Source organism: Mustelus asterias, chromosome 13, assembly GCF_964213995.1.
Source record: "Mustelus asterias chromosome 13, sMusAst1.hap1.1, whole genome shotgun sequence".
Taxonomy (NCBI): domain Eukaryota; kingdom Metazoa; phylum Chordata; class Chondrichthyes; order Carcharhiniformes; family Triakidae; genus Mustelus; species Mustelus asterias.
The window spans coordinates 53,088,362-53,104,293 of record NC_135813.1 but is presented as its reverse complement, the minus strand read 5'-3'; the positions used below and the strand labels follow the sequence as shown (position 1 = coordinate 53,104,293).

At 42.8% G+C, this 15,932-nt stretch overlaps 1 protein-coding gene across 6 annotated transcripts in view; it reads right to left on the bottom strand.

Moving 5' to 3' along the window:
* Nucleotides 1-15,932, bottom strand: part of specc1la (sperm antigen with calponin homology and coiled-coil domains 1-like a) — a 364,982-nt gene that overhangs the window by 156,214 nt on the left and 192,836 nt on the right. For all 6 annotated transcript variants that reach the window (XM_078226760.1, XM_078226763.1, XM_078226764.1 and 3 more), the window contains exon 9: nt 12,316-12,410. In XM_078226760.1, the coding sequence (XP_078082886.1) occupies nt 12,316-12,410 (95 nt within the window). The remainder of the gene's footprint in view (nt 1-12,315; nt 12,411-15,932) is intronic.

Sequence of the window (15,932 nt, the reverse complement as noted above, 5' to 3'; positions counted from 1 at the left end):
ATCGGTAAGGGAATTAGGGGTTATGGGGATCAGGCGGGTAAGTGGAACTGATCCACTTCAGATCAGCCATGATCTTATTGAATGGCGGGGCAGGCTCGAGGGGCTAGGTGGCCTACTCCTGCTCCTATTTCTTATGTTCTTATGTACAGCACAATACAGGCCCTTCGGCCCATGATGTTGTGCCGAACCTTTTCTGAAACCAAGATCGAGCTACTATCCCACTCCCTATCATTCTAGTGTGCTCCATGTGCCTATCCAATAACCGCTTGAAAGTTCCTAAAGTGTCTGACTCCACTATTACAGCAGGCAGTCCATTCCACACCCGAACCACTCTCTGAGTAAAGAACCTACCTCGTACATCCGTCCTATATCTTCCACCACGAACCTTATAGTTATGCCCCCCAGTAACAGCTACATCCACCCAGGGTCGATGACTTTTATTCAAGAAGGTACCATTATTCAAGAAGGGCGGAAGAGATAAACCAGGAAAATACAGGCCAGGCTACCCTCAGTGGTTGGGAAACTATTGGAAGCAATTCTGAGAAACAGAATAAATCTGCATTTGCAGAGGTAGGGATTAATCGAGAACAGTCAGCATGGTTTTGTTAAGGGAAGGTCATGTCTGACCAACTTAACTGAATTTTTCAAAGAGGTGGCCAGGTGTGTACATGAGGACAATGCATTTGACGTTGTCTTCTTGGACTTCAGTCAGGCTTTTGATAACGTCCCACATGGGAGACTGATAGTGAGAGTAAGAGCCCATGGGATACAAGGAAATTTGGTAAATTGGGTCCAGAATTGGCTGAATGGTGGTCGAGGGGTGTTTTTCTGACTGGAAGCCTGTGCACAGTGTCAGGGCCCTTGCTGTTTGTGGTTTACTTAAGTGATTTAGACTGTTGACCAGTAAGTTCGCGGACGATACAAAAAATGGTGGGATGGTAAATTACTAAATTAGATGTGGCTGAGGCATTAATAGGCTGCAGGACTTGCATACTGTCTTTACTCATGAATAACTGTGAATTTTTTGAGATTTAAATGCTAGGAGTTTTAGTTTTAACTCTGATGGAAATCTGAACTCTTGCACATGGACAGATTTACATTACAAAGATATACAAAAGATTACTCCATCCAAAAATCACTTACAATCTGAAAAGGGCACTTTAACCTTTTAGAAATAGCAAAGCCGCAATCTTTTGCAAGTGTTGTGCTGATACCTTCCTGCATCTTACTGCTTTCGTCTGTTATCGTAAAGAAACCTGACCAAGTAATTTCAATATACACATACTCATCTATCTAGTGTGCTTTTTTGCTTCTAGTAGAAAAGAGAAGCCTGAGGAGATTTGAATTGAGATTTATAATAGTGAATAGATAAAGCTAATTTCCTCTGTTGTAAAGTCAGTACCTAAGGGAGATCAATTTAAAATTCTCTCTCAGTGAGAGGAGAGGTGTTAGCAGAAATGTTTTTACACAAGAAATTATATGTCGATTACCATTGCAATGGGGAGGGGGCAATTGAGGATACAAGACAATAAGGAAGAAAGCAAGGCAATAAGATTAGTTTTGAACAAAAAACAAAGAACAGTACAGCACAGGAAACAGGCCCTTCGGCCCTCCAAGCCTGTGCCGCTCCTTGGTCCAACTAGACCAATCGTTTGTATCCCTCCATTCCCAGGCTGCTCATGTGACTATCCAGGTAAGTCTTAAACGATGTCAGCGTGCCTGCCTCCACCACCCTACTTGGCAGCGTATTCCAGGCCCCCACCACCCTCTGTGTAAAAAACATCCCTCTAATATCTGAGGTATACTTCGCCCCTCTCACCTTGAGCCCGTGACCCCTCGTGAACTCACTTCTGATCTGGGAAAAAGCTTCCCACCGTTCACCCTATCTATCCCCTTCATAATCTTGTACACCTCTATTAGATCTCCCCTCATTCTCCGTCTTTCCAGGGAGAACAACCCCAGTTTACCCAATCTCTCCTCATAGCTAAGGCCCTCCATACCAGGCAACATCCTGGTAAACCTTCTCTGCACTCTCTCTAACGCCTCCACGTCCTTCTGGTAGTGCGGCGACCAGAACTGGACGCAGTACTCCAAATGTGGCCTAACCAGCGTTCTATACAGCTGCATCATCAGACTCCAGCTTTTATACTCTATACCCCGTCCTATAAAGGCAAGCATACCATATGCCTTCTTCACCACCTTCTCCACCTGTGTTGCCACCTTCAAGGATTTGTGGACTTGCACACCTAGGTCCCTCTGTGCTTCTATACTTCTGATGACTCTGCCATTTATTGTATAACTCCTCCCTACATTATTTCTTCCAAAATGCATCACTTTGCATTTATCCGGATTAAACTCCATCTGCCACCTCTCCGCCCAATTTTCCAGCCTATCTATATCCTGCTGTATTGCCCAACAATGCTCTTCGCTATCCGCAAGTCCAGCCATCTTCGTGTCATCCGCAAACTTGCTGATTACACCAGTTACACCTTCTTCCAAATCATTTATATATATCACAAATAGCAGAGGTCCCAGTACAGAGCCCTGCAGAACACCACTGGTCACAGACCTCCAGCCGGAAAAAGACCCTTCGACCACTACCCTCTGTCTCCTATGGCCAAGCCAGTTCTCCACCCATCTAGCCACTTCTCCTTGTATCCCATGAGCCTTAACCTTCTTAACCAACCTGCCATGTGGGACTTTGTCAAATGCCTTACTGAAATCCATATAGACGACATCCACGGCCCTTCCTTCATCAACCGTTTTTGTCACTTCCTCAAAAAACTCCACCAAATTTGTAAGGCACGACCTCCCTCTTACAAAACCATGCTGTCTGTCACTAATGAGATTGTTCCGTTCTAAATGCACATACATCCTGTCTCTAAGAATCCTCTCCAACAACTTCCCTACCATGGACGTCAAGCTCACCGGCCTATCATTTCCTGGGTTATCCCTGCTACCCTTCTTAAACAACGGGACCACATTCGCTATCCTCCAATCCTCAGGGACCTCACCCGTGTCCAAAGAAGCGACAAAGATTTCCGTCAGAGGTCCAGCAATTTTATCTCTCGTCTCCTTGAGCAGTCGAGGATAGATGCCATCAGGCCCTGGGGCTTTGTCAGTTTTAATGTTCCCTAAAAAACCTAACACTTCCTCTCTTGTAATGGAGATTTTCTCTAACGGGTCAACACCTCCCTCCGAGACACTCCCGGTTAACACGCCCCTCTCCTTTGTGAATACCGATGCAAAGTATTCATTTAGGATCTCCCCTATTCCCTTGGGTTCTAAGCATAATTCCCCTCCTTTGTCCGTGAGAGGTCCGATTTTCTCCCTGACAACTCTTTTGTTCATAACGTATGAATAGAATGCCTTAGGATTCTCCTTAATCCTGCCTGCCAAGAACATCTCGTGACCTCTTTTTGCCCTTCTAACTCCCCTAACTTCTAATGCCCTTCTAACTTTTGGATTGATAAAAGGTCATGGGGAAAGAGCAAAGCAGTGGGATAGTTTATGGATTGCTTGATAAAAGGGCTCACACAGAAATGATGGGTTGAACATCCTCATGAAGCTTTTTGATTCAAATAGGTACGATAGCGGCATTTAAGGGGCATCTAGACGAATACATGAATAGGATAGGAATGGGAGGATACGGACTCGTAAGTGCATAAGGTGGGAGACAGGAGAATGTGTGGTGAGCAATTAGAAACATCAATAATCCTGGACATGGCTAATTCTACTGCAGTATGAGGCTGTGCAAAGTGACTCAATGCCTATTCTGATCATTGCAATTGTGCAAAGTTGACTGAAGAGATAAGTGGATTGCAATCTTTTTATTGCCATTAGTATAGAAATGAATTGCAAAACCTTATAAGTTCATAAGATATAGGAGCAAAATTAGGCCATTCAGCCCATTGAGTCTGCTCTGCCATTCGATCATGGCTGATATGCTCCTCATCCTCATTTTCCTGCCTTCACCTCATAACCTTTCAACCCATTACCAATAAAAAATCTGTCTAACTCCTCCTTAAATTTACTCACTGTTCCAGCATCCACTGCACTTTGGGGTAGCGAATTCCACAGATTCACAACCCTTTGGGAGGAGTAGTTTCTCCTCAACTCTGTTTTAAATTTGCTACGCCTTATCCTAAGACTATGACCTCTCATCCAAGAATACCCCACAAGAGGAAGCATCTGCACCACGTCTACTTTATCCATATCTTTTATCATCTTGAATACCTCAATTTGATCTCTCCTCACTCTTCTAAATGAGAGTATAGGCCTAAACTGTTCAATCTCTCTTCATATGATAAACCCGTCATCTCTGGAATCAATCTAGTGAACTTCCTCTGAACTGCCTCCAATGCCGTTAAATCTTTCCTCAAATAAGGCGACCAAAACTGTGCACAATACTCCAGGTGCAGCCTCACCAATGCCGTGTACAGTTGCAACAATACTTCCTTCCCTTTGTATTCTATTCCTTAGCTATAAATGCCTTTATCAAGTGTTAAGATTATTTAGTAATTGCCACCCCACTACTCAATTTAATTTTTCTCTCCCCCCCTCCCCCACCCCAGTTTTTCTCTTCCTCTTCTGCAGCTTTTACTGGGTTTCAGTTTCCCAGCTACCCATTTCCCCCCAATAATTCACCAAATAAGTACTTTGCACATGCAAGTCGTGACATGTGTCAGCAAATTATTCAGGGAATGGGTGTAACAGCTGCCAAGCCTGACCAGTATTGTCCAGATCTGTGGAAATACATGTTTTCCAGCAGGAATAACTGGATAGAAACGAGAAACAGGAACTCTGTCTAATTTCTCCTCTTCCTGGAAGTGGCTTCTCACTGTTATTCCAGCTGGAAACAGTGAACTCAGCACTAAACAGGAATCAAGATTGGCAGCTTTCAGCTTGGTATGGCTCAACAATACACTGATCCATCAGGCAAATTGCTATCTTAATCTTTTAATACCTTTCATAAACTAGAAGACAATTGTTTGTCCCATTTCCTGGTAATCCAGCTCAATGGTATAGCATAAATCCTCTTCTGCCTTTTCCTTACAGAAACAGCATATTGGATTAATTATCCAGACACCTGGGCTAACACACCAGACATGAATTCAAATCCCACAATAGCAACCGGGGAAGTTAAATTCAATTAAATAAATCTGGAATAAAAAGCTAGTCTTAGTAATAATGATCTTCAAATCAGTGGATTGTTAACTAGCACAGTGTCCTTACACTGTACCATGGTCAGCAGGTTTTTGGTAAGTTAGTGTTGCTTGATGGCACCATCAATGACACCTTCCATCACTTTGTTGATGATCGAGAGTAGACTGATGGGGTAGTGATTGGCCAAATTGGATTTGTCATGCCTTTTGTGGATGGGACATAGGAGGACTTTTCTTAATCCTGGTTAAGAACAGAAGAAATTCGAGGTGTAGGCTGTGAATCCAGAGTCTGCTCACCATTAAAAGGACGTGGTTGATCCCCAACAAAAATTCCACCTTCTTGCCCAAGCCACATATTCCATTGGTTCTCTTGGGATCAGAAAATCCATCAATCTTAGCCTTGAATAGACTCATTGACTGAGTTTCCATATATTGTGGCACAGTGGCATGCACTGCTGCCTCTCAGTGCCAAAGACCCAGGTTCAATTCCCAGTTTGAGTCACTGACTGTGCGAAGTCTGCGCGTTCTCTCCGTGTCTGCATGGGTTTCCTCCGGGTGCTCAGGTTTCCTCCCACAGTCCAAACGACATGCTGGTTAGCTGCATTGGCCATGTTAAATTCTCCCTCAGTGTACCCGAACATGCGCTCAAGGACTTGCATTCTGGAATGCATCTGATTTAGATTGGAGTATACAGGTTAGGAATTCCATTGGGAAACATTCCATCATAATTTTATGCCAATTCTGAAAAGAAGATGATTTATCACTAATCCAGCAGCTAATCGCTAATTCTTCCGTGCTGCAACTGTTCCATAGCCTTTTATTATTGGTGTCAATTATCTTTTTGTCTGGGGGGCCACAGAATTAAGTACAAAGGATCAAACCCTAAGGTCAGGTCAAATACTTTCGTAAACTCTAAGTATGCCCAACCAGTAGGATCTAATTTTGACACAGGACCAGACACAATGTGTATTGTCACCTCTCACCAATTTGCATTTTTGGCACAGTGAGTATTTTGCTGTGTCTTAAGTTTGTCCTGTGTCTTAAGTTTGGGGTAATATGCACACATTGTAATATTTTAACTTGGGTTTCCTTCATTCTATTACAGACTGAGATTGTATTGGCATTTTCCCAGATATTGCACCAGTTCTCCTCATCAATATTCACTGCAAGATCTTTTTCCCCCAAGATCAAAGAATCATTTAATATTTATATCGGATCTAGAACATAATGCGTCATAAAACTTGCTGATCAATTGCTTTGGTTCCATAAATAGCAGGATTTTCCCACCAGGGGACACTAGTATCAAGATGCAGAGATGTCTTAAGAATAAAGTCTCTTGAGTTGCAGATATCTGAAAGAGGGTCTCGGAATACCATATTGTTCACTAAGTAGCTCAAAAGATAACACAGAGCTCTATTAAACATGCCACCTAACCTAATGAGTGCCCCAACCTTCCAAACATCCATGCTCCATAAAACCGGGTGGCAAATTTGTGTTACCCGGAATGGGCAAGAGAGCGAAGCTGCAATTTTAAGTGAGGTCTATTTTTGCTCCATATAGAAGGAACTAAACACTTCATTAATTTCCTTTAGGACCTTCGCAGAAAGCCAGATTGGCAGCATCAGTAAAGGATAAAACAACCTAGGCAGCACATTCATCTTAATCAGTGCTATCTGCCAGCCACGATATCGGTAAAGAGGATCAACAATGTAAGTCCCACTTAATAGATGCAGGGGGGAGGGGTCGGGTGCCTTATATAATTCTTGGTGTGAGAAGGTAAATGAAATACCCAAATATATAAACCCTGAGAGGAACAATCTGAAGGGTAAGGGAGCAAGAGGGTAAGCTTTCCTCTATGTCTTCCTAAGTGCATAGCCTTGGACTTTGCAACATTAATTTTGACATCAACATTTATTGGGGACAACATTGAATTTCTAGGTAAGTACTAACAGTAACATGAGAACCAATAGTACTGTCAAAAAACCACTGAATGAGGTTAATACTGCCGCAGACATCACCTGCACTCCTGTCAACTATTTGATGAACAAACCGTATGAAGATTTACTAACTCACTTTAGCAATGCGCAGCATCTGCCAATTATCACATAGGGAACTTTCAGTGACTGACCACCATCTACTGATTAAAGAATAAATTGCATCCAAACCTCAATAAGAAAATTCCACCCTAATCAGCCCCTAAAGCAACTCTAATTTATTTTCCTCTTTGTAAATAAGTAAATCACATAAGTAAATAGCAACACTGCTATTTAATCACTCTCTCCACTCTGGCCTTTGACAACCCCCCTCCCAGCCAAATTTAGTAATGTCCTAACGTGTCTAAATGTTTGCTCAATTAAGCTCCTGCATGCCTTGAGATGTTTTGCTATTTTAAAGGCACTTTAAAAATGCAAGTTGCTTTAAGCTCTTGTTAATCATAGACTCCCTACAGTGCAGAAGAAGCCATTTGGTCCATCGAGTCTGCACTGACTCTCTGACAGAGCATCTTACCCAGGCCTTTCCCTCTGCCCTATCCCCATAAACCTATATATTTCCCATGGCTAATCCATCTAACCTACACATCTTGGGACACTTAAGGGACAATTTAGTTTGGCCAATCCACCTAACCTGCACACCTTTGGACTGTGGAAGGAAACCAGAACACCGGTAGAAACTGACACAGGCATGGGGAGAATGTGCAAACTCCACACAGCCACCCAAAGCCGGAATTGAACCCAGGTCCCTGGAGCTGTGAGGCAGCAGTGCTAATCACTATGTCGGTCTCCTAACCAATGAAATATGTAGCCAGTGGATAGCACTAAATGTTACTGATAGCAAGAAGCAGTTCATACATTTTCAACATGGTCCATACATAATGCTCAGCAGGAAAATGCTTACAGCACAAACCTGGTACCAGCCAACGCTCGGTGTGTAGTTTCATTGTCTCATCACCATGAACACGTTCTGTAGCAACATTACCACTGTGTGATAGTTTCCTTCATTGCCTTCCCCTGTTTGCCCCAGTTGATTATTACCTACCAATTACTCTACAAACTTTGACAAATATCTCTCTCCACACTCTCTTGCTTTCAAACTGGGGCATATTCAGCATTGTAACAAACATCACACGAAATTAAAAATATTGGTGGGAGGGAATGGAATATTTCTCCAAATAGTTTCATTTTAGAACTGGATTCTTTTTCTCCCTGTGGTCAAAACGCACCAGCCATGTGCTAATGCAATGCTTTTTCTTATCCCTGCCTCAGTAGAAATGCAGCTTCCAAATCCGTAACATCACTCAGGACCACAAAGGATATTCACGCAAAAGCTGCTGAAAACAAACCTGCAAGCACCATTCCTTTACTGTTGCTGGGTTAAAATACCGGAACTCATTCCCTAACAGCAGTCAGTTCATGAAGGCAACCCACCATCACCTTCTCAAGGACAATTACGATGGATAATGAATGCCAGCCTTGGCAGAATGCTTACATCCATGAAAAAAAACTAACACACTTGGAAGAGGTTTGGAGCAGGCAATGTTGCCCAGCAATGTACTCTGACATGGAATTCCAAAGACGGGTAGGGTGGTTTTATCCTGAAATTTACAGGCCACAAGACAAGATCAGATTGTACTTAACTGAAGAATACATTTGGGCAGGTAAAAATTTTAAAACACAAGGTCAGCAATTTTCAAATAAATGATTAATTTGATTGTATAATATGAACTTGAGGAAGTTTTGTGATGATAATGTGCTAATATATATATATATTTTATGTTTAAGGGGACTGTTTTAAAGTTTTCTACAGGCAATATCCAGGCTTGGGCTGATAAGTAGCAAGTAACATTCGCGCCACATAAATGCCAGACAATGACCATCACCAATAAGAGACACTAATCACCGCCCCTTGACATTCAATGGCATTACCATCACTGAATCCCTCACTGTCAACATCCTTGGTATTACCATTGACCAGAAACACAACTGGACTCACCACATAAACACAGTGGCTACAAGAACAGGTCAGAGGCTAGGAATACTGTGGCAAGTAACTCACCTCCTGACTCCCCAAAGCCTATCCACCATCTACAAGATACGAGTCAGGAGTGTAATGGAATTCTCCCCACTTGCCTGGATGGTGCAGCTCCAACAACACTCAAGAAGCTCGACGCCATCCTGGACAAAGCAGCCCGCTTGATTGGCACCACATCCATAAACATCCACTCCCTCCACCACCGATGCTCAGTACACACAGCTGCTACTATCTACAAGATGCACTGCAACAATTCATCAAAGATCCTTGGACAGCACTTTCCAAATCCACAATCACATCCATCTCGAAGGACAAGGGCAGCAGATACATGGGAACACCACCACCTGCAAGTTCCCCTCCAAGCCACTCACCATCCTAACTTGGAAATATAATCACTGTTCTCTCCCAGTCGCTAGGTCAAAATCCTGGAATTCTCTCCCTAATGCATTGTGGGTCAAGCCACAGCACGTGGACTGCAGCGTTTCAAGAAGGCAGCACATCAACTTCTCAAGGGCAACTAGGGATGGGCAATAAATGCTGGCCTAGCCAGCGACATCCATATCCCACAAATGAATCGAAAATATATTCAGGTAATTCATGTCCCCATTATAACCACTTTCTAATTCTTACATCTCTCTGTAATTTCCTTGCAAATTTGTTCCTTGACATCTTTCTCACTAGTTGGCGGTCTATAGACTACACTGAGCAATGTAATTGCACCCTTTTTGTTCTTTAACTCTAGCCAAATAGATTCTGTTCTTGAGCCCTCTGGGACATCCTCTCTCTCCAGCACTGCAATGCTCTCCTTAATGAATACTGCCATCCCTCCTCCTTTTCTTCCTTTCCTACTTTTCCTCCTTTCCTACTTTTCCTGAACACCTTGTATCCATGGATATTTAACATCCAGCCCTGCCCTTCCTCAAGCCAGTTCTCTGTTTTAACCACAGTATCATGTATCTGCATGGCAATCTGCACCTGTAACCCAACAACCTTACTTTCCACACACACTGCATTCATCGTAACCCTGATTTACTTTTACTTTGACCCCACATATTAGCTACTATTCCCTATTCTTGTGCTATCTATCTTATCCGCTTATTTCTACACTCACTTTCACATGGCACTGGGAGCAATCTGGAGATTACAACATTTGAGGTCCTGCTTTCTCATTTTCAACCTACCTTACATGGATAAGATTGGTGTAGAGGGATATGGGCCAAACACAGGTAATTGGGATTAGCTTAATGGTAAACACTAGGCGGCATGGACAAGTTGGGCCGGAGGGCCTGTTTCCATGCTGTAAACCTCTATGACAGCCCTAAATTCTGACTGCAGACCACATCTCTCTTTCAGGATTCCTCTGAAATGCTTGCCCATTCTCCTAACAGTCGAATCACCGATCATTATTACAATTCCACTCTTTCTTATACCCCCTTTTGCAGCTGAACCACTCGTGGTGTGATGGACTTGGCTCTGACTGCACGCCACAGATGAACCGTTACTCTCATTTGTATTCAGAACTGAATATCTTCCTCTGGAAGAGGCTGTCTGAAGCAGGTAAATCCCCAACAACTTGGTATCCTCAGTTTTCTTTGAGCGAGGCAGAACTTTACCTAAGCTTACACGCTGCTGTAGATAAATATTAAATTATACTGAAGTATTTCAAACAGCTCAGAAATGGTGTACATACAATCTTACTTATGGCCCTAAACGCTAGTCCTTTAAACAGGAATTGATCAGTCAAGGTGGAGCACTTAAGTTTCTAACTTGCACCCGAATATCTCAACACGACATTTCAACTGGCTATCCAACAATACTTATCGACATGGTATTCAGTGGTATTCAGATCCTATATGACAGCAAAAAAATTTGAACGACATCATTGCCAATCATACAGACCTCGCTCTAGAAAGATAGTTTTCATATCATTAGTTTGATAATGCAAACCTCTCTACAGACTGATATCTTAGACTGTAGTTTACCCCATTAAATGATTGAAGGACAGAACAATTCAGCTGAGCATTACCACTACATTCTGCAACCACTTGCAATCAATGGTACCCAGAATACTTAGATGTGCACTTGAAACACCACAGCATGCAAGACTAAGCACCAAGCTCGAGAAAATGGGATTAGGATCGGTGCTTGATGACTGGCACAGAGAAGATGGGCTGAAGGGCCTCTTTCTGTGCTTCAAAACTATATGACTATGACTCTATAATTAACATTTTAGAAAACTTTACAAACAAAAGTATGATGGAGATGTGTGTTTTGTCTGAGGAACAACACTGCCCTCTTCCTGCCGCAGTGCTGCCATTCTCATGATTGCTACTGCCTTTTTCAATTGCTGGTTATCCTAATCAGCACAACGTAATGTGAATGTAAAAACAAAAAGCTATAGAGATTGCACATACTCACTCAGTTCAAAGACCATTAAAGTCCATATATACTCTACTAATAAATATCAATGGTTCTGTTTTTTTAAAAAAGTTCTTTAGAAATGAGAATAATCAGTTTATAGAAATACACAAATAAATTCTCCACATTTACTGTCAAGATTCCAGGCTGTGTAAATGGAATGATTTGTAAGGAAACAGGAACTGTGAAACAACTAATTAAATTAAAAAGTTTGCATGCCCAAGAACTGTGAAATCTTAAGTATGGGTGGGAAAGTACATCAATATTCAGAGTTGAAGCCAGTCTCAATAATCACCACCCCAGGAGAAGGATCATTGGAAAACTCCTCAGTCCATTGACTACACTTCCCGCTGCTTCAGCAAAGCAGCCAGAATAATTAAGGACCCCACGCACCCCAGACATTCTCTCCTCCACCTTTTTTCGTCAGGAAAAAGACAAAGGTCTGAGGTCACGTATCAGTCGACTCAAGAACAGCTTTTTCCCTGTTGCCATCAGACTTTTGAATGGACCTGCCTCGCATTAAGTAGATCTTTCTCGGCACCCTAGCTATGACTGTAACACTGCATTCTCTCCTTCTCTATGAACGGTATGCGTTGTCTGTATAGCGCGCAAGAAACAATACTTTTCACTGTATGCTAATACATGTGACAATAATAAATCAAATCAAATCATACAGTCAGATGTGCCGTGGATACTTACTAACCTGCATTGGTGACACAGCAGCTGCTGGCGGCGTTTTCAGAGGGCTTGGACTCAGAGGGCTTCGTGGAATGGCAGCTGCCGCAGTGTTTGGGACAACTAGAAAAACAAAATAATTAGTTTTCGCTCAAAGAGCAACTTAAACAGCATCTACCATATCCAATTAACATAACCATATTAGCCACCCTAACCTACCCCTCCTGCAAAATGCTTACTTGCACATTAAGCAAGTGTGAGTATTTTAAAAAGACAAGTTACATATTTGAATTACAATATTTTGAACAGCAGCCAGCTGGTGTGTTGGCATTCTGATATATTTTCTTTTTGGAGATGAGAAGAAGCATTTAAAAGTAGGGCTTACACAATCTGCACCGTCTAACCCAATGAACACAGAGCACTGCCAACACTGTCTGAATAGTTCCAGGAACCAGGGCAGTCTGTGACAATAGGCATGCCATCTGCAAAAGACTTTCTAACATATTAGATTAAAATATCAAGATGTCCCCAGTTTGAAAAGCAGCTTTATATGTCAAAGACATTTGCTCACCCTGCCACCTGAACTTTGCTTTCTATTATCAGGTTTTCTCTAAATGAGCACTGCCTACTGGATTTCTGTTATTGGGTTGAGATTTTTTGATCATTCTTCATTCCATGTTCTCCTTTCAGAGACAACACCAGGGCTCAAAGATCAGTCCTTAACTCCACAGGCAACAGACCATAAAGCTACATTCAATCTTTGTATAAATGATAAGGACCTTTTGAAAATTGGTCATCGCTACATATCTTTCAAAAGATTGTGCACCCTCTTTCGCTTTTTGAAGCCATATTCATGGCAAAGACCTTCAATAAGAGTCAGACATTGGCAAATATTACTCCAGGACAGGTAAGTCTACTCAACACCACACTGGGGCTTGGCTTTTTAAACAAAGCTAATTCTAGATGTGGGCGTCACTGGTCAGGACAGCATTTAGTGTCCATCCCTAATTGCCCGAGAGAAAGTGGTGAACTGCTGCAGCCCACGTTGTGATGAAAGAGAGAAATAAAACATAAGTTTAAATCGGAGTCATAGTTCAGGCCTCTGGACTTTTACACATGCAGAAGCCAGATGTGCAGTATGTGCACATTTACATCTTTAGGACAGGGACTGGACCTGTGCACATCGCAGAAGAAAATGAAGCAAGGGAGTGAAATGGTGTGAAACCTGAGGTCAGGTGACATGAACCAAAGCGCCATTCAAAAAAAGATATCCCAGGGATGGAGGCAGGGAAAAGGTCCCAAGCAAAGATGATCTCAAACCAGGGAGTGGGTAGAAACAGGTCCCAGGAGAAGGTTCCAGATAAGAGACGAGGCCAGAGATCAGAAACAGATCGCATTAAGTTGAGAGAAAGGAGCACATCAACTTCTCCAAATTAAAGAGAGAAGAGATGCAGGGAGGAGACTTTAAACAAACTGGGATCGAGAGAAGTCTGAAGATCCGTGGAGGCAACCAAAGTTTGGTGACTGTGCTACAGGCCGTAGGGCAAATGTACTCTTTTGGAGCAATGGGGCAGCATGGTGGCATAGTGGCTAGCACTGCTGCCTCTCAGCGCCAGGGACCTGGGTTCGATTCCCAGCTTGGGTCACTGTCTGCATGGAGTTTGCACGTTCTCCCAGTGTCTGCGTGGGTTTCCTCCGGGTGCTCCAGTTTCTCCCGCAGTCTGAAAGACTTGCTGGTTAGGTGCATTGACCGAAACAGGCGCCGAAGTGTGGTGACTAGGGGAATTTCACAGTAACTTCATTGCAGTGTTAATGTAAGCCTTACTTGTGACTAATAAATAAACTTTTACTTTGGTGTTCTGCTTGGCATGGTCGGAGAGCTGAAAGTGTGCTTAGAAACACGAGTGTACTTGGAGATCCAAAAGAAAGGAATCTTGGGAGGTGAAATTGAAACCCTGGAGCTGGATCCTGGTTGAAACCATCTGACTAGGAGCAACGATTGTAGACGATTCCAAGGAAGGTTCAGCAAATGTGGAGATTAGAAACCCTCATGAGAAAGACAGAGGTTCAGAGAGACCGGTTGGCTCATGGTATGAAAAATGCCCGAGTGGTTTGTTGGAAAATCTATAAATTCTGCTTTGGTCACATCTGTCATTTAATTTGGAGTGTGGTGACCTGACAACAGTTTGCCAGTTGGTTTACATGTATGGCATACTTACCCAAGATATTAGAGTATAAGATAGATGTAGCAAATTTTTCTACCTTTCCAAATTTCTACGTGTCTGTAAAGATATAGTTGGATTAGAATCATGAATATTTGAATCATTTTCTTGTGTTTGCATTGAGATCATTCCCACTTTATTGTCTGGTGTTATATAATTAGATCATAAGACATAGAAGCAGAAGTAGGCCCTTTGGCCCACTGAGTCTGCTCCACCATTCAATGAGATGATTAATATGATGTGATAATTCTCAACTCCATTTTCCCACCTTATCCCCATAACCCTTGATTCCCTTACTGATTAAAAATCGGATTATCTCAGCCTTGAACATACCTATCTTAAAAGAGGCTGTATAAGGCTCTGGTCAGACTCCATTTGGAGTATTGTGAGCAGTTTTGGCCCCATATCTAAGGAAGGAAGTGCTGACCTTGGAAAGGGTCCAGAGGAGGTTCACAAGATTGATCCCTGGAATGAAGAGCTTGTTGTATGAGGAACGGTTGAGGACTCTGGGTCTGTATTCGCTGGAGTTTAGAAGGATGGGGGGGGGGGGGGGATCTTATTGAAACTTACAGGATACTGCGAGGTCTGGAAAGACTGGACGTGGAGAGGATGTTTACACTAGAACCAGAGGGCACAACCTCAGGCTAAAGGGACGATCCTATAAAAAAAGATGAGGAGGAATTTCTTCAGCCAGAGAGTGGTGAATCTGCAGAACTGTTTGCTGCAGAATGCTGTGGAGGCCAGGTCATTGAGCGTCTTTAACACAGAGATAGATAGGTTCTTGATTAATAAGGGGATCAGGGGTTCTGGGAAAAGGCAGGAGAATGGGGACGAGAAAAATATCCGCCATGATTAAATGGCAGAGCAGACTCGATGGGCTGGGTGGCCTAATTCTGCTCCTATGTCTTATGGTGATCCCTTACTCTGACACTATACTCTCTGATCCTAGACTCGCCCACAACGGGAAACATTTGCTCAGCATTTACACTGTCAAGGCCCCAAGAATCCTGCATGTCTCAATAAGGTCGTCTCTCATTCTTCTAAACTCCAATGAGTGCAAGCTCAAACTTTTCAACCTCTCCTCGTATGAAAATCCCTCCAAAAGTTCCAGAGATGTAGAGGAAATGATTGCAAAGATGATTCTGGATAGGAGCGAAAGTAACAGGGTAGTTGTACTGGGGGACTTTGACTTTACAAATATTGACTAGAAAAGCTATAGTTCGAGTACTTTAGAGGGGTCGGTATTTGTCCAGTGTGTGCAGGAAGGCTTCCTGATGCAGTATGTAGATAGACCAACAAGAGGCGAGGCCACATTGGATTTGGTACTGGGTAATGAACCAGGCCAGGTATTAGATTTGGAGGTAAGTGAGCACTTTGGTGACAGTGACCACAATTCGATTACGTTTACTTTAGCAATGGAAAA